Source organism: Lentinus tigrinus (genome assembly GCF_003813185.1).
Source record: "Lentinus tigrinus ALCF2SS1-7 unplaced genomic scaffold L226scaffold_67, whole genome shotgun sequence".
In the NCBI taxonomy this organism is placed as follows: domain Eukaryota; kingdom Fungi; phylum Basidiomycota; class Agaricomycetes; order Polyporales; family Polyporaceae; genus Lentinus; species Lentinus tigrinus.
In genome coordinates, this window is record NW_027137976.1 from 68,153 (window position 1) to 90,516 (window position 22,364).

General features: G+C 58.3%; 13 protein-coding genes across 13 annotated transcripts; 5 read left to right on the top strand and 8 right to left on the bottom strand.

The window, feature by feature from the left end:
* Positions 1-27: 27 nt before the first annotated feature.
* On the bottom strand, positions 28-2,660 carry L226DRAFT_540837 (HET-domain-containing protein). The gene is made up of 3 exons (XM_067681949.1): positions 2,479-2,660; positions 1,508-2,417; positions 28-1,442 (listed from the first exon to the last, which is right to left on the bottom strand). The coding sequence occupies exons 2-3, from the start codon at positions 2,411-2,413 to the stop codon at positions 336-338; spliced, it is 2,013 nt and encodes a 670-aa protein (XP_067528871.1). The 5' UTR covers positions 2,414-2,417; positions 2,479-2,660; the 3' UTR covers positions 28-335.
* Positions 2,661-3,567: 907 nt separating this feature from the next.
* L226DRAFT_347986 (uncharacterized protein) lies at positions 3,568-5,297 on the bottom strand. Its single transcript, XM_067674128.1, has 2 exons — positions 4,253-5,297; positions 3,568-4,195 (listed from the first exon to the last, which is right to left on the bottom strand). The coding sequence occupies exons 1-2, from the start codon at positions 5,064-5,066 to the stop codon at positions 3,816-3,818; spliced, it is 1,194 nt and encodes a 397-aa protein (XP_067528872.1). The 5' UTR covers positions 5,067-5,297; the 3' UTR covers positions 3,568-3,815.
* Positions 5,298-5,529: 232 nt separating this feature from the next.
* L226DRAFT_576540 (HET-domain-containing protein) lies at positions 5,530-7,510 on the bottom strand (the record flags this gene model as incomplete). The annotated part of the gene is made up of 2 exons (XM_067685374.1): positions 5,530-6,504; positions 6,581-7,510. The coding sequence occupies 2 exons, from the start codon at positions 7,508-7,510 to the stop codon at positions 5,530-5,532; spliced, it is 1,905 nt and encodes a 634-aa protein (XP_067528873.1).
* Positions 7,511-8,374: 864 nt separating this feature from the next.
* On the top strand, positions 8,375-9,865 carry L226DRAFT_563987 (uncharacterized protein). Its single transcript, XM_067683602.1, has 3 exons — positions 8,375-9,251; positions 9,312-9,701; positions 9,755-9,865. Exons 1-3 carry the CDS (start codon positions 8,408-8,410, stop codon positions 9,760-9,762), a joined length of 1,242 nt encoding a protein of 413 aa, XP_067528874.1. The 5' UTR covers positions 8,375-8,407; the 3' UTR covers positions 9,763-9,865.
* A 248-nt stretch (positions 9,866-10,113) lies between these two features.
* On the top strand, positions 10,114-10,949 carry L226DRAFT_517372 (uncharacterized protein). The gene is made up of 3 exons (XM_067678512.1): positions 10,114-10,240; positions 10,298-10,525; positions 10,614-10,949. Exons 1-3 carry the CDS (start codon positions 10,152-10,154, stop codon positions 10,939-10,941), a joined length of 645 nt encoding a protein of 214 aa, XP_067528875.1. The 5' UTR covers positions 10,114-10,151; the 3' UTR covers positions 10,942-10,949.
* Positions 10,950-11,194: 245 nt separating this feature from the next.
* On the top strand, positions 11,195-11,605 carry L226DRAFT_348045 (uncharacterized protein). The gene is made up of 2 exons (XM_067674129.1): positions 11,195-11,532; positions 11,589-11,605. Exon 1 carries the CDS (start codon positions 11,261-11,263, stop codon positions 11,453-11,455), a length of 195 nt encoding a protein of 64 aa, XP_067528876.1. The 5' UTR covers positions 11,195-11,260; the 3' UTR covers positions 11,456-11,532; positions 11,589-11,605.
* Positions 11,606-11,959: 354 nt separating this feature from the next.
* Positions 11,960-13,591, top strand: L226DRAFT_348127 (uncharacterized protein). The gene is made up of 4 exons (XM_067674131.1): positions 11,960-12,491; positions 12,562-12,669; positions 12,736-13,323; positions 13,377-13,591. The coding sequence occupies exons 1-4, from the start codon at positions 12,257-12,259 to the stop codon at positions 13,505-13,507; spliced, it is 1,062 nt and encodes a 353-aa protein (XP_067528877.1). The 5' UTR covers positions 11,960-12,256; the 3' UTR covers positions 13,508-13,591.
* A 110-nt stretch (positions 13,592-13,701) lies between these two features.
* Positions 13,702-15,149, bottom strand: L226DRAFT_540844 (DUF367-domain-containing protein). The gene is made up of 4 exons (XM_067681950.1): positions 14,954-15,149; positions 14,356-14,874; positions 14,188-14,300; positions 13,702-14,135 (listed from the first exon to the last, which is right to left on the bottom strand). Exons 1-4 carry the CDS (start codon positions 15,133-15,135, stop codon positions 14,005-14,007), a joined length of 945 nt encoding a protein of 314 aa, XP_067528878.1. The 5' UTR covers positions 15,136-15,149; the 3' UTR covers positions 13,702-14,004.
* Positions 15,150-15,275: 126 nt separating this feature from the next.
* Positions 15,276-15,927, bottom strand: L226DRAFT_540845 (uncharacterized protein). The gene has a single exon (XM_067681951.1). It carries the CDS (start codon positions 15,633-15,635, stop codon positions 15,342-15,344), a length of 294 nt encoding a protein of 97 aa, XP_067528879.1. The 5' UTR covers positions 15,636-15,927; the 3' UTR covers positions 15,276-15,341.
* L226DRAFT_348146 (uncharacterized protein) lies at positions 15,626-17,025 on the top strand. Its single transcript, XM_067674132.1, has 4 exons — positions 15,626-15,647; positions 15,958-16,138; positions 16,224-16,245; positions 16,350-17,025. The coding sequence occupies exons 2-4, from the start codon at positions 16,056-16,058 to the stop codon at positions 16,770-16,772; spliced, it is 528 nt and encodes a 175-aa protein (XP_067528880.1). The 5' UTR covers positions 15,626-15,647; positions 15,958-16,055; the 3' UTR covers positions 16,773-17,025.
* L226DRAFT_348053 (uncharacterized protein) lies at positions 16,934-17,977 on the bottom strand. The gene is made up of 3 exons (XM_067674130.1): positions 17,565-17,977; positions 17,338-17,488; positions 16,934-17,277 (listed from the first exon to the last, which is right to left on the bottom strand). Exons 1-3 carry the CDS (start codon positions 17,838-17,840, stop codon positions 17,096-17,098), a joined length of 609 nt encoding a protein of 202 aa, XP_067528881.1. The 5' UTR covers positions 17,841-17,977; the 3' UTR covers positions 16,934-17,095.
* Positions 17,978-18,084: 107 nt separating this feature from the next.
* On the bottom strand, positions 18,085-18,854 carry L226DRAFT_563989 (uncharacterized protein; the record flags this gene model as incomplete). Its single annotated transcript, XM_067683603.1, has 3 exons — positions 18,085-18,551; positions 18,617-18,749; positions 18,801-18,854. 3 exons carry the CDS (start codon positions 18,852-18,854, stop codon positions 18,085-18,087), a joined length of 654 nt encoding a protein of 217 aa, XP_067528882.1.
* An 816-nt stretch (positions 18,855-19,670) lies between these two features.
* Positions 19,671-20,161, bottom strand: L226DRAFT_348248 (uncharacterized protein). The gene has a single exon (XM_067674133.1). It carries the CDS (start codon positions 20,087-20,089, stop codon positions 19,748-19,750), a length of 342 nt encoding a protein of 113 aa, XP_067528883.1. The 5' UTR covers positions 20,090-20,161; the 3' UTR covers positions 19,671-19,747.
* Between the last annotated feature and the right edge of the window lie 2,203 nt (positions 20,162-22,364).

A 22,364-nucleotide genomic window follows, 5' to 3' on the forward strand; every position in this document is an offset into this window, starting at 1 on the left:
CACATATTCGGGTTGCCTGTTGGCTCAATCTGGAGCACCGCATACGTATTGAATCATCCCGATAACTCACTTTTGAGAAAGGAGTTCAAAGAGGAGAGTGAAAGTGAAATGCAGACTGACGTCCTGCTGCGACCGATGCGGAGGGTGGCATATACTCGCGTCCGACCAAGGAGTAATGTGAAAGAAGCATGGCGTTCTGAATTGACTGTAGAGCGTACAATCGAGAGGTGAGGTGCATACTAAGTACAGTACAATGCCATCATGTCATATTCAGTAAAGTCTTCCCGCCACTAGTACTCCCAGAGAACCGTCATGGGGGGAAGGGGGTAGCAATATCATGTCCTCGAGCAATGTCCGATCGCACGTACAATCCGTTTGAATGATATAATACTTGAGGGCGATGCCGGAGGCGAGCCAGGGAGCGAAGACGAGGGCTCTACCACAACGGACTGTGCCTCAAGTTTGCCTTGGTTAGCCAGGATGTCGCCATATGGAAGGTTCGAGCTCAGCTCCTGAACATCACCCCAACAATATGCACAGACTGATGCCAGAGTGGTAGTCGAGGACGAACGTGAGGAATAGGAGTCCGATCGGCAAGGGCACCGGGTGGAGAAGCGCTCGTCAATCGAGACGTCCAAGACGAGAGTCCCGGAATTGCTGAGCGGACACCGAGTAAACGATAGCGTGAAGTACTTGTAGCTCTTCCTGGAGGTACCGTCAGGGAGGAGAACGAAGGTCTTCTTCAAGTCTTGCCAGTCCGTGATATGATCCGACGCGCAGTCATGCGTGGCGACGTCGTCGGAGAGCGCTGTCGCACCCACCGGATTCCACTGCATCTTCGCCCACATGGGCGCGCATTGCCCGTCTTTGACGCACTGCGGAGTGGTGGGGACAATACATCTCCCGACGGTGATGACAAGGAAGTTGACAGTGGAGATGCGGAACGTGAAGGTGGTAGGCGGGTCGCCATGCCAAGGTAGTTGCGCGTTCTCGATGGACTCGAGACTCCCATTCGCGAGACGAGCAAAGTTCGCGATGCGGCGTTCCGGGAACCTGAATGGAGCAGCAACGCAGTGATTGATAGGGATGGTGGGGAGCGAAGACGGTATGGGAGAGGCTGCTGGTCGATGAGAGAGATAGATGTCTTTCCACGCTGTGCGCATGGAGGGCGCTTTGAGAAGTGAACACCCCTTGTGCTTGACAGCCGGCATCCGCACAAGGCGATGATCTCCGCATATCTTGTACGTCGGATGAGACTGGTCGGAGTCGCCACGGGTTCGCTGTACGAGAGTCAACATGACGCGCCGTCCGTTTTCAGACCAACCAAGGTCGGCGAACGTCCACCCTCGGTATTCCACCAGCGGAATATGGGCCAGGACCCCATGGGGTGTTATCGCAAACGTGATGGGGCCGCATCCTGTCTTCCGTGATCGGGCGATAGCCTGTCAACAGCACATAACATCAGATACATACTGGAGACCGTAAACGAATATTAACGTCGACGTACAGGCTTGTGTCCAGCAGTACGCTCTCTGCAGACGAGTCCAGCGCAGCCACGGAACGGGAATGGCGAAGTTGCTAAGAGACCAGAAGGGACGGGCCCTTTCGTATGCTGGAGTTGGGCGAAATCGAACCGCCTTCCCCACGCGAAGAGGGTGGTATCCGTGCTTCGCTTCATAATCTCCTCCTGCAGGCGTTGAAACGCTCTTCGGCCCTCGCCATACAAGGTTGGCATGTTAACATCGAAGATGCCCATGAGACAGTACGCCTCGTCCTCGGGACGCGTGGTCTGTCGAAACGCGGCCCACGACATCCGCTGAGCGATGCTGATATCGGCGAGCTTGGTCTGGAGTCGCAGCACCGACTGTGGGATACCCGTGGCCTCCTCCAGCTGTGTGGCGAGATCGAACTTCGATCCAAGAGATTCCCAAGATGCTGAGAGGAAGAAGACCACAGACGGAGCGAGGAGCTCTTGCAGCGTCCAGCCCCGCCGGTGCCAGCGGCTATCCCGAAAGGGTGTGCTGCCCGTGAAGTCCGGTTCGAAAGCCCCCTCCGTCGGAACGTCTTTCAAGTAGACGTAGCAAGCGTCCGCGAGCGAGTAGTACCGAAACATCGAGTTGATAGCTTCGGAGAGCTCCGCGCTACTCGACTTGTCGATGCAGCACGTGTCGGTCCACAGCCATGCGTAGCCTTGTTGCCGCGCGAGCTCGCAGCACCTGCGAATTTTGTCCGAGACGAGGTCGCGCGGGTTGTGGCCGGATAGGGCGCAGTCGGCACGGAGGGCCTGGAGATGCTGGAAGGACTGTTCCTCCTCGTCCCAGACGTGAGAGAGGGCAGCGTACCCGGGTTCAGGAACACTTTCGGGGGATATGAAGAAGTGAAGCTCGGCGCGATCCGTGCTCAGCAGCCACATCTCACTGTAAAGGTACAGATCATCAGCCCCAGACCGTGACGAGTATCAATCACAGCAAGACTTACCGTGCCTCTTTGCAAACACGTCACCAGGACGGTGGAATCAAATGGAGGGGATCCCGCGACCTTGCTCCGGGCGGAAAGGTGTGCTCCCTTGCAGGTAGAGGATGAAGAGCAAGTCGAACATGAGGGATGCATTCCGACATGGGAGTTATATGAGCTACGTGAACCCAAATACCATGGAAGTCATGGAAGCCGGCGCACAGCCCAGATCCTATCCAAGACGCCCGTCAATGTCGAGGGGGTGGGAACGTCAGCGTCTGCAGAGCACCACATGAATGCCATTCCGAACTCACCATGGTCAATGAAGCCGAGCCGTTTAGCGAGGATCCCATAATCGATGGTATCTGCGAATATGCCAGTTGAGCTTCCCAAGGCAGTATTACGACATAGCTTTATGAAGGGGCAGTGTAAGGGGTCACGGTTACGCACCTTCGCTATGCGAGTATTGCCGTGGTTCCATGCAAGCTCTCGGTCTCCAAGCCTGTTGCTATCGGTGTCTCCAATGAGAGGCCACGATGGACCGGAAGGTAGGAGGGCCGATGTTCTCGGGAGGTACGCCAGGTAGCTTCGAAGTTCCAACGTTGCTTCTTAGCAACGATCAGACAGCCGTGTGTTGCGGACTGCACAGCATCGTACCTGTAATAACCGCAGCATCCTTCGGATTGCGACATACACCGAGAAGTTCGTCATGAGACTCCACCTGACCACCCTCCTCCGGAGTTCGGCAGAGGTCTGTAGGACTGGCTGTGATTGGAGCATCGATACCTGTAAGCGCTTGAACTGCAACTTGGACGTTACAGGAGGACGTATTAAATGCCAGCGTGAAAGAGGCCTACACCACACATCTGGAGTGTATTATCCTGAAGTACCTTCTGCACTTCAACTTCGCTCGGTGTCCAACACACTTACGCAGCGTGAACGGGCCAGGATGTCGCACTCCTCGGGCTCTGCACCTATTAAATAAGAAGTTGAAATGCATACACACGTCGCAGGCTAAGCAACTTGCTATGACATTCACGTCGCTTGGAACCCATACCGTGCAGGAGGGAAGAGTAGAGTATGCGTATGGCAGTCGATAGTCAAGACGGCGGCCAGCTGGCGTTGATGACAAGGGCGTGTATAGGCGCTCTATCGAGATCAAGGATATACGAGACGCCTGACGTCATCGAATATGTCATTGCGAGACAGCAGCTGCACAGAGAGTCATTTTGATAGTTCAAAAACAGGAAATCAGTTTTATACGTCCTTCCTGCAGAAACCTACGTTGCAGCACTTATATCGTAGGTTAGTATGCCTATAGATACACCGTGATCCGAGAGAGAACCTGAGGACCTACCTCATTAGCCTCGCGACAAGTCGGCTATGACCAGTCTATCCTGGGAAACAAGCAGCGGCAACGACTCCCTCGCATTTGCGGCAAATCGCGTCCACTTCCCTCTGTAGAGCGGGTCCTGCGACTTCATAGGTTCCAGCGCGAGCTTGAAGCCGCGGAAGCGCTGCGCGGACAGTGCTTCATCAAAAGTGGCCCATTCACACTGGTCATCCAAAGCTGCACGCTCCCGATCGGTCCATTCCAACGTAAACTTGACGGTCTTGACGGTCGCCGGCAGCGTCGCGAACAGATCGGCGTGCGTCTTGAGGATGACGTTCGTGCGGAGGTTGAACTCTTCGAGCGAGTCGCACCGCGAGAGCTGCAACGCAGACCATCGCACGGGTTTGCCTGTGAGTCGGTGAAGAGAATGAGTTGCTGGTGTGAACGTGAATTGCAAGGGCCTACCTGCTTCACGCTCCTCCGAGGCATCGACGAGTCCGTAGAGAGGCCCGAAGACCACACGTCGAAGCGTTCTCCGCGGCCCGATATCGGCGAACATCGCGCCGAGTTCATCGACATCCGCCCACTTCAGCATGTGGTCCCGGAAGTCGAGCGTCTGCAGAACATCGGCGGTGCGAGTGCGAGAGACCAGGTTGGCAATGACAGGAGGAGGGATGTTCCACGCCAGCAAGTGCACGATGGAGATATGGTGCGCAGGGATGATACTACGGAGCGCCGTATACATGAGCCAGATGCGCGCCGTGGCACGCTGCACGAGTTCGACACGTCGGATCTCGGTGAAGAGTCCCAGGAGGCGGAAGAGCAGGCTGAATTCGTGGGTGGTGATGTTGCAGGTGGTGACTGTGAGCTCCTCGAGTGCTCCGAACGTGGGTCCGGGGAGCGGCTCTGGCTCGTGCGTGTTCTGGCGGGGCTGTGGTTTGCCGATGGATATCTCCGAGATTGCGAGTGAGCGGATAGAGGGAAGAGAGTGCAGCACGTTGACGAGCTCGCTGAACTCGATGAAGTGGTCGAATCCGCGCTTGACTTCGAGACGACGGACGTAAGGGGCGACGTCTGGCGTGATCTTGAAGAAGATGACGCAATTCTGGGCCTTCAGTCGGTCGGAGATCGTATACGTGTGGAATAGATGGTAGCGGCTTGAGATAAGCCATGAGCGAGAGACCAGGGCGCAGGTCTTGAGTGTGCGAGGGTCGTCGTGCAGGAAGTCGATGACAACATCGACGAGTTCAGCGGGGAAATGAGGCTTTGATAGGGGCATCGCTTTCGTACTGAGGTTTTCCGTGAATGATGGGTGGGCCTGACTGGGTGGAGCTTGGCGTAAGTGAATGGAGGACCCACGCAATCGTCATGTGGGAAGTTCCGCATCCGGCATAGCAATGATTACATATCAATGGGCCCAGAAGCCTGTAATCTGAGCTGAGATCTCGACTCGTCAGCGAAGTTCTCCGTATGCTAGACAGAGCACATGAAACGACATAGTACTACGTGAGCCATATATAACCCACCACCTACTACATCGTCATCACGCAACCATGCACGATGCGCATCACCGTCTTCCTGCGTAAATGTACAACTAACCTTATCGTTTCAAAGGAATCGTATGCGCCGAGTCAGCTCGAGCAACCTTTGCAGCGACCTGGAGACGCGAAGCCGCCCATCATATTGACATGCCAGCCTTGTCTCAACTCCGAGGCTTCATGAACAACGTGGCAGAAAGACGTTCATAACGCGTAGACCACCCAGTCGTCGACCGGGATGATCCGCACATCGTCTCCCAGTGTCCGCGGCACAAAGCGCTCCTCCACCGCCGAGACGTCCAGAATGAGCGTCCCAGCAGTACTGATCGGGCAGCGCGTGAACGCCATCGTGAAGAACTGGTAGCTCTCCCTGTGCGAGCCGTCGGGCAGCAGCACGAACGTCTTCTTCAGCTCTGCCCAGTCCACAACGTGGTCGGTCGCGCAGTCGTGGTCGCTGGCCCGGGCCGGGTCTGGGTCTGACTGATTCCCGCCATTCACTGGGCGAGGATTCCACTGTATGTTCGCCCACATCAGGCTCAGAGGAACCACCGGCTTGCTGGCTTGAGTGTCAGTATCCTCGGGATACGGCGACATGGGTGCAGGGCACCTCCCGACCTGGATGGAGAGGGAGTCCATGTTGGAGACGCGGAACGTGAACGTCGCAGGCGGCTCGCCCGTCCAGGGTAGCTCCGCGTTCTGCACGGACTCGAGGTTGCCCTTGACGAGACGCGCAAAGTTCTCTATGCGGCGCTCTGGGAACCTAAACGGCGCAGAGACGCACTGGTTGATGGGAATCGGAGGCAGCGAGGCATGCAGAATGGAATCAGGACTTCGGGGAGCAGGACGATGAGCGATGTAGATATCCTTCCAGGTTGTGCGAATGGATGTTGATGTTGCTGCAGATGCGCGGAGGAAGGGCCTCTTTTGCTTGGGGCTGGTGGTGGGTATGCGTACGAGTCGACGGTCTCCGCGGATGTCGTAGATGGGATGAGAGAGACCGTTTGCGCCACCAAGTCGCTGCGCGAGGGCCAGCAGGACCGGCTGCCCGTTCTCGAGCCAACCGAGGTCTGCGAGCGTCCACCCTTGATGTTCTCCCACAAGAACATGGGCGAGGACCCCATGGGACGTGATAGCAAACGTGGCTGGGCCGCCTCCAACCTGGCGTGATAGCGGAGGATGCTGGAAATCGATATCAAGCCATTAGTACCACAGTCCGAGTCTGGCCAAGATGTCAAAGGCCTGGCCTGGCACATACCGACTTGAGAACATCAGCTTGCGCCTGATGAGCGAGACCTGCGCAACCTCGGAACGGGAGCGGCGACGTCGCAAAGAGGCCACAAGGAGCGAAACTATCGTTGCGCTCGAGCTGAGCGAAGTCAAACAGCCTTCCCCAAGCGAACAGCGTCGTGTCCGTGTTCCGCTTCATGATCTCCTCCTGCAAGCGCTGGAATGCGCGCCGCCCCTCGCCATACAGCGTCGGCATGTTGACGTCGAAGATGCCCATCAAGCAGTACGCCTCGTCCTCCACGATCTTGGTCTGCCGGAACGCAGCCCACGACATCCGCTGCGCGACACTGACGTCCGAGAGCTTCGTCTCGAGGCGGAGGACTGCCTGCGGGATGCCCGTTGCCTCCTCAAGCTCTCGCGCAAGCTCTGCCTTCGACCCCAGAGAGTCCCAGGACTCCGAGAGGAAGATCACGACAGACGGCGCGAGGAGCTCCTGCAGCGTCCACCCGCGCCGGTGCCAGCGGCTGTCGCGAAACGGCGAACTGCCGGTCCCGAAGCTCGCCGCGAACGCGCCCTCGGCCCTCGACGGGACGTCGCGCAGGCAGACGTAGCAGACGTCCGCGAGGGCATAGTACCGGAACATCGAGTTGATCGCCTCGGAGAGCTCCGCGCTGCTCGACTTGTCGATGCAGCACGCGTCGATCCAGAGCCACGCGTAGCCTTGGTCGTGCGCGAGCGAGCAGCACCGGCGGATCTTCTCGGAGACGCGGGCGCGCGGGGTTGAGCTGGACCCAGGGGACAGGGCGCATGAGGTGCGGAGGGCTTGCAGGTGGTCGAACGTCTGTACTTCGTCTTCGTGGTCCCAGACGTGCGAGACGATGGCGTATCCTGGAGAGGGGACGCTTTCGGGAGAGGCGAAGAAGTGGAGCTCGGCGCGGTCTGTGCTGAGGAGCCACATCGCGCGGAGGTGTCTGCGCAATGCGACGTCAGCCTTTTATGACTGAAGGTACGATAGTGACGAGGTACGCGACGTACAGTTCAACGAGTCGTCCTGGAAGAGGTACTTGGGTGGGTGCAGCAAGGCTTGAAGTCCATCCGCAGCTTGGGGTATACGACCCATATGCATGCAGTGGGGGCAGTGCAGACCGTCGCTATGCCAGCCTGAGCATCGACTAGAAGTAATGGGCTGTGCGGGCACTCGTCTTCGACATTCCAGGTACAGCTATCCAGGGTGGCATCCTGAACAACTTGCACAAAAAGACCGTGAGTGGGTACCTGTGGGACATACACTCCTTTTCCGACATACCTTCTTCACACGGCCCAGCAGTCATGCGATGGCAGTGATCAAGAGACGAGATGCCCACACCTCATCTTGTGTCATCCGAACCTCCTTTCGAAGGTATCACAGAAGAGCAGACAGTACGGATGCGTCGGATTGCTGATTCCTAGCGGCTCGACGAATTTGCTGAGTTGGTTGTTTTCCCAGTTGCTTGAATCGCCGAAGAGACCCGTTTTCGTCGCGTGCCAGCACATGTCGTGGCAGTGAGTCAAGAGTGAACGCGAAACTTGCGCTTGCGGGCGATGTCCTAACCATTCTCCCATGCACGGCCAGTTGTGAGTGTCGCGGACGTCGAGGCGGAGAACATGTACACGATGGCGAGTTCGATGGGGTCGTGGGAAGTTCACGACGCGCAGCGCGCCCGGGTCCCGTGGACGCGTCTGTGGCTGAAGTTCAATTTCGTGGAAAAGCCGCTCTCCTCGTACCCCCATCTCCTCCACGCGTCCATCGCACCCTCCTCGTCTCTCACTCTTTTTGTCTATCTGTCTGCCTGATACCGACTCTTCATATCCAAAAATGAGGGCGGTTTACTACCCACTTCCTGCTGAGATCACGGACGCCATCTTCGCCAACTTGGAGGACGACCGGCCCTCCTTGAAGTCCTGCGCTCTCGTGTGCCGCGCATGGCGTGCCTGTGCCCGCCCTCTCATATTCCGCAAGTACACCATATACACCTGGGGGAAGACCAGAAGGGCTGTGCCCTCCTTCTTCGTGTCCCGCCCCGACGTCGCGGCCCACATCCGACACCTCGAGATCATGAACTATGGAGAAGGAGAAGACCGCGCCAGCTTCATTGCCTTCGCCGAGGCGGAGAGCGCGCTGAGTGCTTTCCCGTCCCTGCGCTCCCTCAGGCTCTCACTCATCCGCATACCGCCCCGGGCCGGCAGCCTGAGAGGTCGCAACACTGACTCGGAGCTGGGCACGGCGCCCCGGTTCGGCGCGCTCGACGAGTTGAGCATCAGCTATTGTACCGTGACCATGTATCAGCTCTTTCGCCTGCTCGGGATGTTCACGAAGATCGATCGCGTGAAGCTGTTGAGCACTGAGGTAACCCCGTGGGTCCCCGCGGACGACGATCGAGCTCCTCTCGCACCCATCAAGGTCACGCACTTGGCCGCGCTGAACACCACGCCTCGGACGACCGTTCTCTTGAAGCTCCTGACACTCACCGATGTCGCGAACACATTGCAGACGCTGTGGTGCAAAGATGGGCTCCTCAGGTGGCATAGATCGGACGACTTTGGGGCTGTCTTCGCTGCGATCGGGCCACGCTGCCTGAGCCTGCGCCGTGTCATTATCGCACCCATGCCGATATTCATGCCACTTTTGGAGGATGACATGCCTGACAGTTCTACCGGACGTGCGTACTGTATATCTTCCCCGAAGCTATGTACGCAACGCTGACCGTGCACCATACTAGCCGACACGTATCCATGGGCGTCGCTGAACTTCGCCCGCTGCGAGGCTCTCGTAGAGTTCAACCTCCAAACCTTTGAAATATTGACGATCCACGCAGCGCTGTTTGCGACTCTCCCAGCGAGCACGAAAATTGTTCGAATCACGCTCGCTGGGTTCGACATCCTCCCTCCCAGCGTGGATGTCGTCCAGCTCGGCGATTGGCGTGAGTTCGACCAGCTGTTTTCTGCCGACCGGTTCCGGCATCTCACGCTCGTGCTCGACTGGTCGCATGTGCGGGTTAAAGCCCCTGAGGAGATGTATATGGCTCTGCGGAACCGCATGGAGGGTTTGATGCCGCGGCTGGAAGAGCAGGGGAGGTTGGTCGTCACCGATACGCCTCGTGACTGGTGGAGTGAGTGTTCGCCTGCTTGTTGCTGTCTTGACTTGTCATTGATGATGCGACAGAGGATTGACCCACGCTTTGGGTCGACTAGTTTCTTGGTTTCTTGAATTCTCGGTGTCCGACCCATTAGATGGTCGGTGGCTTGATGTAGTAGGTAGTCGCTTATATATGGCTCACGGTTTGTCAGTACGGATGGTTCGGATTGCTGATTCCCCAGTGACTCGATGAACTTGCTGAGTTGGCCTACAACTTAAACGAACCAGGCTGCGCGAGACGCGTCCAAGTCATGACGTCACGCGTTTTGTGACGTCAACGCGTACCGCGTCGTCGGTCAATATCACGCTCCTCGTCCACATCTTGCATCTCCCCCTCCTCCTCCTGTCCCATTCTCCCATTCATCTCACCTGGCACTACGGTATACCTCGTCGCTCACCCGCTTATACGCATCCACAACACGCGATGGAGGACCCAGTCAAGGAGATCCCCATTGTCCTTAAGCTCGTTACCGCTGCAATTAACCCCGAGATCCAGACGGCTGCTGTCCTCAAGTGCGTCCTCTTTTTATTTCATTCTCCTTCGCGTTCTAACCTCACAATGCGCGAAAGGTATTACGCACCAGACGTACGCTTCCGGCATCCGTTCTGCGCCGTCTCGAGCGCACCCGACTCGCGCGACGCGATGCTCTCCGTCCTGCAATGGTACCGCATACTCTCGCCCGTGATCAGGGGAGACGTCAACGGGGTCACGTACGACAAGGAGAAGAACTCCATCTTCCTCGACGTCACGCAGACCTTCCACATCCGTTGGTCTCCGCTGAAGCCCGCCCCCGCACGGTACGTGACGTCTGCCACATCCCGAGTCTGGTCCGCACGAAGCGACTCTGTCCATGTATGCGTGTCAAATGCTCACCGGAACGTGCAGGCTTGTCATTCACTTGACTCTCCGCCCCACACCTGCGCCCTCGGACCCCTCCAAGACCTTGTATCTCATCGCGGAGCAAGAGGATTTCTACCACCCAGACGACCTCGCTGCGCTCCTCGTACCTCCGCTCGTGCCCGTCATGCGCCTTGCGCTGCAGGCCGCGACGTTCGCGTGCAAGGTGAATGCGCGCGTCTTCGGCGCGCTCGGGTACTGGCGCGTCAGGGATGGCGAGGGTGGGCAGGGAGTTGCGCTGAGGCCGGAGGGCGAGCCGTTGCCGCCAGTCGGGGAGAACGAGGAGTGGGAGCTGAAGGCGAAGAAGAACGATTGATCCGGGTCGCTTTGTAGGGTTCTCTTATTATTGTTATTGGACATTCCGGACGCCACTGTGTATGATGATTGTGACTCTGATGAATATACTTCGGACGTGCGCGGTCGTGTAGCAAGCCAAGAGGGACAGAGCAGGACACTGACAGAGGCGAACTGTGACACACAGTAAGCACATGCCCGGCCCGGCGCAGACCGGTCCCGCACGTGGCTCATTTTCCTTGAGCGCATGATGGCTACGCCAGTACTGCCCTTGACACTACGGGACGGGCATCAGTACTCATCGCGACTCTACGGAACCCCTCACGTACGAGGGGCCGCGCATGGCCCTTCCGAGCACCGCGCCGCCGTCTCTTCTGCAAGCTGAAGCCACACCGAGCGGACGCAGTTCAAGAGGCTATTCGAACTCATCTATAAGCTTTCTCTCGTACACGCACTCGCCTCTGCCGGGGACACACTGCACAGTAAATAGCGGGAAGACCCGCCCGAGGCCAAGACACTGTGTCCTGTTGTGCTAGTCATCCGGATATCCACGGCAGGCTTCGTACGTCAAGGCAGTGACTTCCGTAGACATCTATGTCAATGTCAAGCCCAAGTACGTGACTCTACTGTCGTGACAAGGCGGTGTGGCGTCTTGACCTTTCCCGTCAGCATACTGCCACGTACTTGCAAGTTACCGGATGCATGCCCGCTTGATGGTAGGGTCTTGGTGAGCTCTGACGGTGAGTCCATCTGTACCAAGATATCCAGGTTTAGGGCCGTGTCAATTACATCCTGGGACCGATACAGCCACTGCAGGTAGCTATCAGGATCCATCAGTCAGACGTCACACCCTAGTACGTACCAACTACCCAGGGGAGTCTCTATTAGCCTCGCTGGACGGTCTACAGACCTATCTCCCCTCCTACAGCCATGACCACCCCCATAATCCCCCTCGAGCTGCAAGAGCTCATCATAGACTCGGTCCAAGACCGGGACCACGCATTATTCACAGAAACGCTCAAGAGCTGCTGCCTAACCTGCCGTGCGTGGCTCCCCCGCAGCATCCGCCGACTCTACCACCGCCTCATCGTGGGCAATCTTCGGCCAGCGCAGTTCGATAAGCTGGTGCGACTCATCGACACGTCCCCGTACGTAGCCGACGCAATCGAGGAGCTAGTGGTCGGGGTCGTGTTCCAAGGAACAGAGAATGTCGTCGGCGGCGTGGCCATCCGAGCCGTCCTGGCGGGGAAACTGCCCCGGCTGCGGTCGCTCACGCTCATCGGCTCCGGGTCGCTCGTCCAGTCCGCACCCCCGCCCCTCGTCGTCTCCTCTCCCCCATGTCGGCTGCCGACGCTCGCTGGGTTCCCGACGCTGACGACGCTCCATCTGTCGTTCGTGTTCTTCACGAGCTATGTGTCCTTCCAGAGGATGTTCTCGTCGGTTCCGGGGCTGAGGAGGCTGCATGCTTCGTACGTGATCTGCAACCACACCCGTATCCCGCCCGCCTTTCCGAGTTATCCGCCGCTGAAACCGCCTCTAACCCATGTGGTGTGGTACGAGAACGCGACTTCGGTGAGTATCTTTCAGCTGGGGAGTGTCTTGTTGGGCTCGTTCTGGGATTGACAGCACACGTACTAGGAAGGCTATGCTCTCCCCCACCTTTTGCGGAATGTATGCGGGTCTCTCGAGGACCTCACGCTTTCCTTCCCCGACACGGCGCAATCCTGCATTGATCAAGCCGTCTCTCTCAGTACGTCCCCCTTCTCATCTCTCTATCCCTCAAAGCGTTCACTTATCACCGATGCTCGAATGGCAGTCAACACGCATCCCTACTTCCAGCCGTTCAGCCTCCCCCGCCTGGGTACGCTGCGGGTGTGCCAGGCTTTGAGCCCGGGCAGCGAGATGGACGCACTGCGCGACCTGGTCCGGTCCCACGTCCGTCTGCTCGCGACGTTGCTACGGTCGCCTCGCATGCCTCACCCTCACATGGCACGGCGATCGCAAGTCCACTTCAAGTTGAAGTCCCGGGATCGGTACACCGCTGGCGCCGAGCAAGCTAAAGCTAAAGCTAGTCTTCACCCCGGCATCGGCGCGCGGGGCACTGGCATGTCGGAGCCCATGCAAGACTCGGATCTCTTCACTGGCAGGGACACCCTGCTCGGGAAGCTTCTGCACGCGATAAAGGCGCACAGCACGGAGATGGACTCAGCCCTCCTCGCCGGGCGTGCGCGTGCGTGCAGGGTCGTGTTCGAGTTCACACTGGCCCGGGCAGGCGGCCGGTCGGCGACGACGCAGGACGACGACCCGCGTGTGATCGTTGCGTCGCTTTCTGCCGCGATGGCGGCGCTGTTCCCAACACTGCACCGGGATGGTTTACTTTTGGTTACTTTCCAATGTCCCGATGGTGAGTGAGTTTTTGCCCTGAGTGCTATCATGTCATTGTCATTGCGAGCTTAGAAGTGGGCCCTGCTAACTACGTCTATGTCGGGTGTTGTGTAGGGCGCGGTGTGTGGTGCGAGTGGAGAGAGGGGGACGTCGAAGTTGTTCCTATCCCGGGGAGCCGTGACTGGGGTGCTGAGTACGACTGAGCGGACGTTGCTAGGTAGCGTATCCTGCACAATGCCAGCATACTGTGAGTCTTCACTTCCAGACTTTCCTGCGGGAGGTGCGCTCAGTGTTCAAGAAATAGCTCAATGCTACGCAAGAGACAGAGACACGGTGGTTCATGTTCGAAGAGGCGAAGGCTCGTGAAGCTCGCATTGATCTCTTCGAGCATGCAGCTCGGGCCGAACGAGGAAGTCGCTTTGAAAGGCATGAGGCCCGACGCCTGAGCCAGGGCCCAATCCAAACGTGCCATGGTTTCGAATCCATTCAGAGATACAGCACGGTAACAGATGCAGCAATATGCCAAAAGGCCAAGGGTGTCGCCGCTATCAGCGCCTCTCAACCAACGCTGATAGCGGCTTCGCATGGGGAGGAAGAACATGCGGACGGGTACAGGACTCACCGGACTGCAGGAATCAGATGCTCGTGGATGGCCAACGAGGAGGACCTTCGCAGTCCGGTCCGAGGGTGATGATGGTGGTCAATGGGTTCGATTCGGATTCGCATCCACCTCAGCCTCTTCCTCGTCCTCCTCTTCTTCTTCACTCGAGCTTTCGGAGACGTAGTGACGGTTTGGGTTGGGTACGAGCAGGTCTTGCCCTTCGCTATCATCTGTGAGTGGAGGTTAGCTGCCTGTTCCGTCAACCGACCGCAAACGACTTACCCGTAGTCCGCCTCGACTCCTCGTAGCTTGTCTCCAAGTCGGCCAAGATCTTCTCCTGCATCGCACTCACAGCCTCCGCGTTCTCGCAAGTCTTATACTGTTCCAGCAGATGTCTGCAAAATCAGGATGAGTTTCCGAACGACCTTCAACTGTCAGGCAGGGACGCACTTGTTCACCTCCCAGAAGGAATGGCCCCAGCCGAACCCGCTCAGCAGGCGCTCCGCGTACGAGTCGAACCCGGTGATGTAGAAGGCGGCGGCGAGGGCTTCCACGCAGTTCAGCCTCCATGGCTTGCTGTAGTTGACCGGGTTGGTTGCGACCAGGTAGGGAACTGGGGATCCACAGAGACGTTCATGAGGGCTCGCGATGCGGCGGCCAAAGGGAACTTCTTCCAGACGCGCCCAGGAGCGCCGTTGTGTGCGACACCGGGCTGACGGGTTGTGCGCCTTTCGGTCTGAGAACAGAGCGAGTTTCGTCGGAGTACTGAGCAAGAGCGAAGAATGCAAACGGACAGATGGAGGCGGAAGGAGACGACGGACGCTGGGGGAGACGTGGCGCCGGAAAGTCGCAGGCGGAGTGTTTGCCGGGCAAAGATCCTCCAGATCGATCATTTGCCTCTGTACACCATAGGGAGGGTATAGAATCCTAGGACCTCCGGAGAGGCATAGAGAGGGTACGAGGACGCATCTGGGAGGATGCAGAGCAGTTAGATAAGACTCGGGGTTCCGTAGTACGCCTTAAAGAGACCCAGGACGGGCGTACGTACATTGAAACGGCTCCGCTGCATTGCACCGGGAGCTTCAGAATCGTGTAAGACGAGAATACGTTTGCGGAGGGAGGCGGGTCTGGGAGGATGAATCGTCGAGAACTGACGTGTTGATCAGCTCGTCGGAGGCAGGCGTAGTCATATCGAACGCAGAGTAAAGCAGTAGAAATAGCAGATAGCATGATATTGTCGCGAGTACAGTACATGGAAAGAGATGGACGAGTACAAGAGCAAACCACGCAGCCCGAAACCCGGCCCGCTCCCCAGGCGCCGGCGCTTATCCTGACTTGGCGAGCCGCGCCGCCGGCCTTCGCCTCTCTTCCTCTCCTACCACTTCGTCGCTCGGCCGCAACTCGTGCACGCCCTCTTCTTCCGCTGGCTACCTGCTTCACGCGACGCTCTTCTCGCTCTGGACGGCGCTGGGCACACACCTACCTTGGACAAGACTCTCGGCGACATACACGACTTCGCAGCGTACAAACCAGGGCAGGGATACGCTGGCGGCGGAGGCGGACGAATGAGGCATGCGGACATAAAAAGGTAAGTCCTTGAGCAAGCCCGGGTGCTGGGTGCTGGGGATGGGGCTCGGGCTCGGGCTGGTGGTCGGGCTGGAGCTACGACGGAGGTGCGTCACCTCAGCCCCCGACGACAATCGAGAGGACCACGTACCTGCGTTGGCCATGTATAATTATAGGCGAGTTTTCACGTTGCGTGCAGTTGCGTCGCTCGGATCCCGTGTTCACATGGTGCGTAAGACGGAGGTGAGTCTTGTTCCGCCTGGCGACTGCGGACTCGGGCATGTAAAGGTGGGTGCGCGGCGCCTCGGGGTGCACACTGGTGGAAGACGTCTGCATCGCGAGCTAAGAACTGAAGTACATACCTGGCTGGACCTCCGTCTCGCGCGTGCTGACCGTTGCGCACAGTTCTCCATCAACCGACGTGGTCAGTGCGACGACTCGCGAGGTATACGGGCGTCCTTGAGGTCCTCGCTAACTGGTCAACAGGCTGTCGCTCGGGATATCACATCAAGACATACCTTCTACTTGCTGGAGACTCCCTCCCCCCGCGTCCGCCACAACCTCTCTCTACGCCCTCCGCGCCGATGACGGCGACTCCCCGCGCAACAGAAGCTCACGAAGCACCCCGACACCCGCTCTCCTCCTCTGCCGGAGAAGGCGGCTGCTGGTACGCGTCTCTCCTCTCCTTCTCTGCCTTCCTCCCTTCCTGTCCTTCCCTGTCTCTGTCGCCCCTGCACTGCCCGCACACACAGGACGTGCCGCGTCCGACGAAAGGTGAGCATCATCACGCAGTCGAGTCCGACGTGATCCCAGCACCACCGCCATTGCACCCGTCGCGCACACGCTCACCTGCGGCCCTTCCCTCCCTCCTCCCTCAGAAATGCGACGAAGAACGTGAAGGAGACTCCTGCAAGACTTGTCTTCGCCTCCGCATAATGTGCCTTGGATGGGGGCCCAAGCGGCCAGCGCGACCCAGTGCAGCTCGTCTCGATAGCTCGGCCACACACGGAGCCATCCCGGAGGCTCCGGCGGATTGTCAAGACCATGGTCGGAAGTCCCAGGACACGGCGGCGGTTCGCGCATGTGAACGGAGACGAAGGCGCGGAGGACAGCGACAGCCAGTCGACTCGCACGTCGACTTCTGGACGCGCACTCCTTCGCCGCCTAATGACCCCAACCCCGGGCTGCTGGAACGCGAACCAGAGCCGGCTCCCAGACGGACGTCTCCGGGGTTGAAGGTCGGGCAGGGAAAGGACATGGCGGGGGTATGCGCGCGTCGGCGTGGAGGACGACGAGGATAAGGAGGAGGGCCAGTCGATCTCGGCGACGAGGGCGACGGGGAGGAGTAGGCGCACTCGTGCGTCGACTTCTGGGCGTGTGGCCGTTCGCTCTCCGCCACCGCTTGTTGACCCCCCGAGCCGGCTGCTAGAACCCGGACCAGACACGTCCTCTCGGACGGATATCCACGCGGCGGAAGGAGATGAAGCGGGGCTCGCTCGTAGTCCACGATGACGAGTCTGACGATGCGAAGCCCCGCGAACACGACAAGACGGCGGAGGACGAAGAGGACCACTTCGAACGATGCGAACCGCGCGGAAGCCACGCAAGTCGCGTGTGTCGAACGTCAGCGAGGCGGAGACGTGGCGGCGTCGTCGGTTGGGTCGTCGTCGCCTGAGCCGCTGTCGCTCCGGAAACCATCGACGAGAACGAGGAAGTTGACGAGGGCGTCGCGTCGACTGGGATCTCGCATGCACGCGAGCGGCGACTCATGCACAAGACCTCGGAACGTTGGAGCTCGACGTGAAGCTAGTTCAAACGAGGTGAGTACACCGCACAGCTGTTACAGCATCGACCTGGAGAACTAACCTCGCGCATCCGGTCGTAGGGTGCGGCTTTGAGAGCTCGGCGGATCTGACACCCCGGCTGGGCCATCGCAGGCCGACGACACTGTCACGAAGGGTCTGGAATCGTTGTTGGCCCCTGAGGAGGTCAGTTCGATCAAGACGGCCCTTGGTTCCTTGGAGATGGAACAGGTCGTGGATGAGCTTCTGCAGAGGGACCGCGCACGCAGAAACCGGTGCAGGACGACTCACCATCTTCGACGCCTGATCCTGAACCTTCAGACGCGAGATCAACGTGGACGCCGTCAACAACCTTGCGACACGCAGCGCGGGCTTGCTCGTTGGAAGGGTCGGTGTGCGTGGGTGAGGAGACGACTTGTGGCGTCGACGGATGGTGGGACAGCGGACGACACGAGCACGGAGGATGGCGGGGACATATCGGACGCTGGGACGGCGCGGACGTGGTGGACGGCGTCGACATGACGGACGCTGGGACGGCGTGGAAGGGGAAGAGGGAAGAGAGAGCATGGTTCGACGGTGTTCCAGGCGAGCGGTACCCTGCTGTCGGACTCGTAATATGCTCGCATATCACAGATTCATCTTGTTTAGCGGTAGTCACACACTCTTGATTTCTGGCGCACACACAATGAAGCCACAGTAAGCAATAATCAAGCGAGACTATAAGCGACAAGCTCGTCAAATGACGCGGGTTTCCGTGGTGTGACAAAAGCATAATGACTGTTCGTACGTAGTCTACGACGTGCAAACCTACTTACTCTTCGTCCGTGAATTCGGAGATCGAGTCAGTGTCAGCATCAATGGAACCACCCCTCAGCTCCTCCCCAGTCGCCTTTGCACTCGTCAGACCGTCGCAAACGTGATGATGTGTCATCGGATTCCCGTCGTGGCCATACAGCATGTGTCTCTGTGCGATATCGCTGTGGCCGAGGTTAGGAAAGGGGAGCGCCTCGGGGCGCAGCGTGCTCGGCGGGATACCGCCGGCAGCGAGTCTGGCGACACGAAGCTGCTCCTCAGTAGCGCGGGTGAAGTAAAGTTGCGGAGGATTCGCCGTGAGCAGGTCGAGAAGGTCGCGCATCTGCTCGGCGGTCGGGCCGCCCTTCTTGCTGAGCTGCCAGAATGGAACAGCAGGTGGCCAGCCAACTAGGATCACGCCATACCGAAGTACGACTTGGTCCCGGAAGAGCCGGAGCTCCCAAACCATGCGTGCGTCCCGGTCTCCTGATATATAGACTGAAACAGCGGTTAATCTCGGCTGTACGCTTCCAGTCCGCGGGAGAACATACCGAGCATGGCGGCCAGAATCTCCCGAACGCTCTTGCGAGGATCGGAGTAGTCGGGCTTGGGTACACATGTGGCGGGTGGCGGAAAGCCCGGAGGGAGCGGTGGGCGGCGGACAACGACCCGGGGGTGCTGAAGCTGTGGTATGTCGAGAGGTCTGAGGACCGCCCTGCGAACGGATGAGCGTACAGATTTCTTGCCTGGGAGAGCATGGAACAGAAGGCGTTTGCGAGTGCAGGCCATGGCGACTTCCCGAGGAATGAAGGTTGAGACTTTATATCTGTGCCGGCACTGCGCGTTCACGAAAGGATTAACAGTCTGGCCACAAGTACAAGCTGATCGCTACTGTAAGTCTCGAGATACGAGCCATTTGACGGTAGTTACTCGGACGGCCAGTGAAGTAGGACTTAGCTATTTGTCAAAATTGTCAGCCGGCCCGACGCCCTGTTCCAATTAGCGGCAAGTCAGTTCGAAGACTCGCCGAGTACTGACAGCTTGGAGCCGTCGCATACGCTCGTGGCAATGACGCGTAGAGTCCGTACCGTTCCAGTGAGTGTGTGCACGCATTGCAGAGGCCATGGAATAGAGTTAATTGCAGTCCTGTTCGCTTGTGACTTTGTTTTACGTGGCATTATCTGTGTTGTACATGGGCATCCTACAAGTACCGTGGCACAACGAGTTCAAAGGCATCTGCAGAAGGCTGTCAGTGCCGTCGGTAAGTACACCATCGTGAAGAGTTCGTTTCGAGATCAGTGCTCACCGACCTCGATCTGAGTCTACCGAGAGCTTGGAGCCGACGCGGCCTCGCAGGTCTCCTAGCCTATCAATCCCGCCGCGGCCTGGTTTTCTGATTATTGCGCCCCAGAGCTCCATCGCGTCCGGTGAGCTGTGTCCTGTCTGACATAGACTGTGATTTAGAGAGTACCAATCATCCTGCACATACTCATTTTGGACTTACATCTTGGGAACGTGCGGGCAAATGAGTTCAATTCATGCAATATGTACACTGTGCGGGCAAAATTTACAAAGCCGAGTCCATGAGCGGGTGCAGGTGCGATGCGAATGGGAGGGTAGATAGTATGTCCTATGATGCAGGGTGAGCCGTCGCTTCCAAGTTGACATACCTATATTTCGCTTCAGCGGTCTTTGCAGGATCCGTTCACAAGCTGACATTCATCTTCGCAGAGCGTGCGCAATCTACGCCTCTGAGGTGAGACGAAGCCTCGCAGTGGATGTGCGAACCTGAAAGCAGACGGATGAAGTGAGCTTGCCGGAATCACGTCTCGGCTGCGTCCAAATGTATGCACGCAGAAGCCGTCAGGGACGGAGGTGCGGGCAGCATCTCCATACACGCTTCTCCGAGCGTGTTCAACTATTGAATCTGCCTTGCGAGCCTTGACAAGCTTGGAGATGACGGTGTTGTACATGAAGATGTTCGGGACGACGCCGAGGCTCTGGGACTCCTTGAAGAGCGCCATCGTGTTCGAAGTATCGTCCGTGGTGTCCTTGACGTGCAGGATGAGTGCGCTGTACGCGTCGGCGGACGGGACTTGCGAGGCAGCAGAGGTATGCCCAGCCCGAGAACAAGCGTGAATTCAAACTGCGGATAAAACTCCGAGCCACAAGGACTGGAAATCGCACCTTTGAAGATCGAACTAGCAGCTCGGGTGATCTCACGAGCAGGCTCCGAGTCCTCCGTTGCAGTGGTCCTGTACTGGAAGTCGCTCTCGATGCTGCAACATAAACGTAGACTTAGTTACGCACATGTAGAGAGTGCGATGATATCGACCGGACAGTGTACTATCCAGCACGAGACGAACCAGTGAACTCACCTCAGTTCCGAACCAGCCGACTCTCAGCCCGAGTGATCGCACAAGCGGGAAGACATGCGCTCTGCGCCGCTGCTTCCAATATCCGTTTATTCTGCGCATGACCCAACTGAGGCTTCGAGTTCTGTCCCGCCGCCGTCCTAACCACCCTGCACTCGGTCAGAGCGCACGGAGTCCCATTGAGCTCGAGTCGACGACTGAACAGTGAACACCTGACAGAATTCTCCCGGAACAGGCTGCGATGGCGCAATTGCAACGTCAGTCATCGTATCGCCGTGTCCCGGATAACAGAACGCACCAAGAACGCGGAACCGCCGCGTAGGTTAATTCAGCCAACCCTCGTAACCCTGCATAAAGCGGAGCCGCCATCCGAGAATCTGTGAGTCCAGACCCGACGCGTTCCAGCTGCCCTGGGCCCGCGGTTTCGAAGTTGAGCATGTCGAGCCGTGCTAGCACTTGGGTGTGGGCATGAGCTCCGCTTCGGGCGTGCGCATGCGCCGTTGCGGTCGTAGGGCCTTCATCTTCATATTCACCATCGTTCTGTTGCCCGCAAAAAGTCATCTCAGTCAGAGAACGCCTGCCATTGATACGAGGTGCGCGGCACCTTGCCTGTGAGTCCAGGAGTCGACGGTGTGCCCCCAGCCCGAGTCGGAGTCTCGGCCCCATACGGAGAGCATGCGGATCCAGAAGAGTATCATCTGTAAAGTCTCGCAAGTCAGGGTCCCGGATGACCAGCCCGAAGTATTCTGGACTCACCCGCAAGCTGGAAGCGTCGGATATGCTTTAAGCTAGTTTAACAGTCAGAATTTCCTTACCCCACGAAACACGATCCCGAGCCGACGCGGGGCGGCACGTATCTAGCACGCTTGACAGGCCGATTCCTCGCATGTCGTGCGCTGCGAGCGGGGCCGGACGTCTGGTAGAAGCCTTGCGTCGTGCGGATTGGGCTGTTCTGCGCGATCCGGAGGAGCCCTTTGTGAGTATGTATAACAAAATATATTTCTTCTCGTCGTACACATGGCAGTCAAGTCTACCAACCCCAAATGAGGGCGGCGAGAGTGTGAACTCACCAGAAAGCCGGAGGCGTCGCGTACGACCCTTCACTGTTCGTCACGGTGCGCACAACCGACGACTCCGCGAGCCATTAACCAGCGCAATCGAGCGAGCGAGTACTTACCGGCGTCGCATCTGCGTACGCTTGTGCTGCCGAGCGGGACAATCCGGATCTCGAGCCTCCGCCTGATGCAAACTGCATGACTCTGTGTCTCCCGGCTCTCGGCGTCGATGTCGGACGATTCTGCAGCGTGCCAAGGCGTGGGCACGAGGGTAAGTATAAGTAGATGGCGAGCGGAAGCAGTGCGTACTCACGCGGACCTGGCTCTACTCCTCCTGCTCATTCATAACCTCTCTCCGTCCTGCCCATGCTGCCCTGCGGACTCTGTGCTTACCTTCGGTGAAGTCGATACGAGCGTTCGTGTTCGCCATTCAGTCTCGACGCTTGAACCTCGCATGCAGCGACCCAGGTACGTACCTCCGTGGTCTTCGCTGTCCGGTGCACTGAAGCCCTGCGCGACGTTCAGCAGCTCGATGAGGACGCTTCCAGCTTCCCGGTGACGCTTACCTTGCAAGACACGCACCGAGCGAGCGCAACGCCACGATAGACTAGTCGCAAGATGATTGCGAGCAGCAGCTTCGGAAGCTCGTGGTGAGAGCCGGTGCTGTCCGCGTCCATGCTCGCATCGTTCGAGTTCTCGCCGATGCGCCCCGCTAGACGATGTCGATTTCCGCTTATTGAAGGCATCGCTGCTGCCAAGTCGTGGCGTTGTGGTCGGTCATCTGCGTAGGCGACGTGCTTGGTACGTCTTCTGTGCTTGCGTCGTGATCCGGAGTGGCTCATACGAGTCCTCGGCGTGTCTCTTGCAGA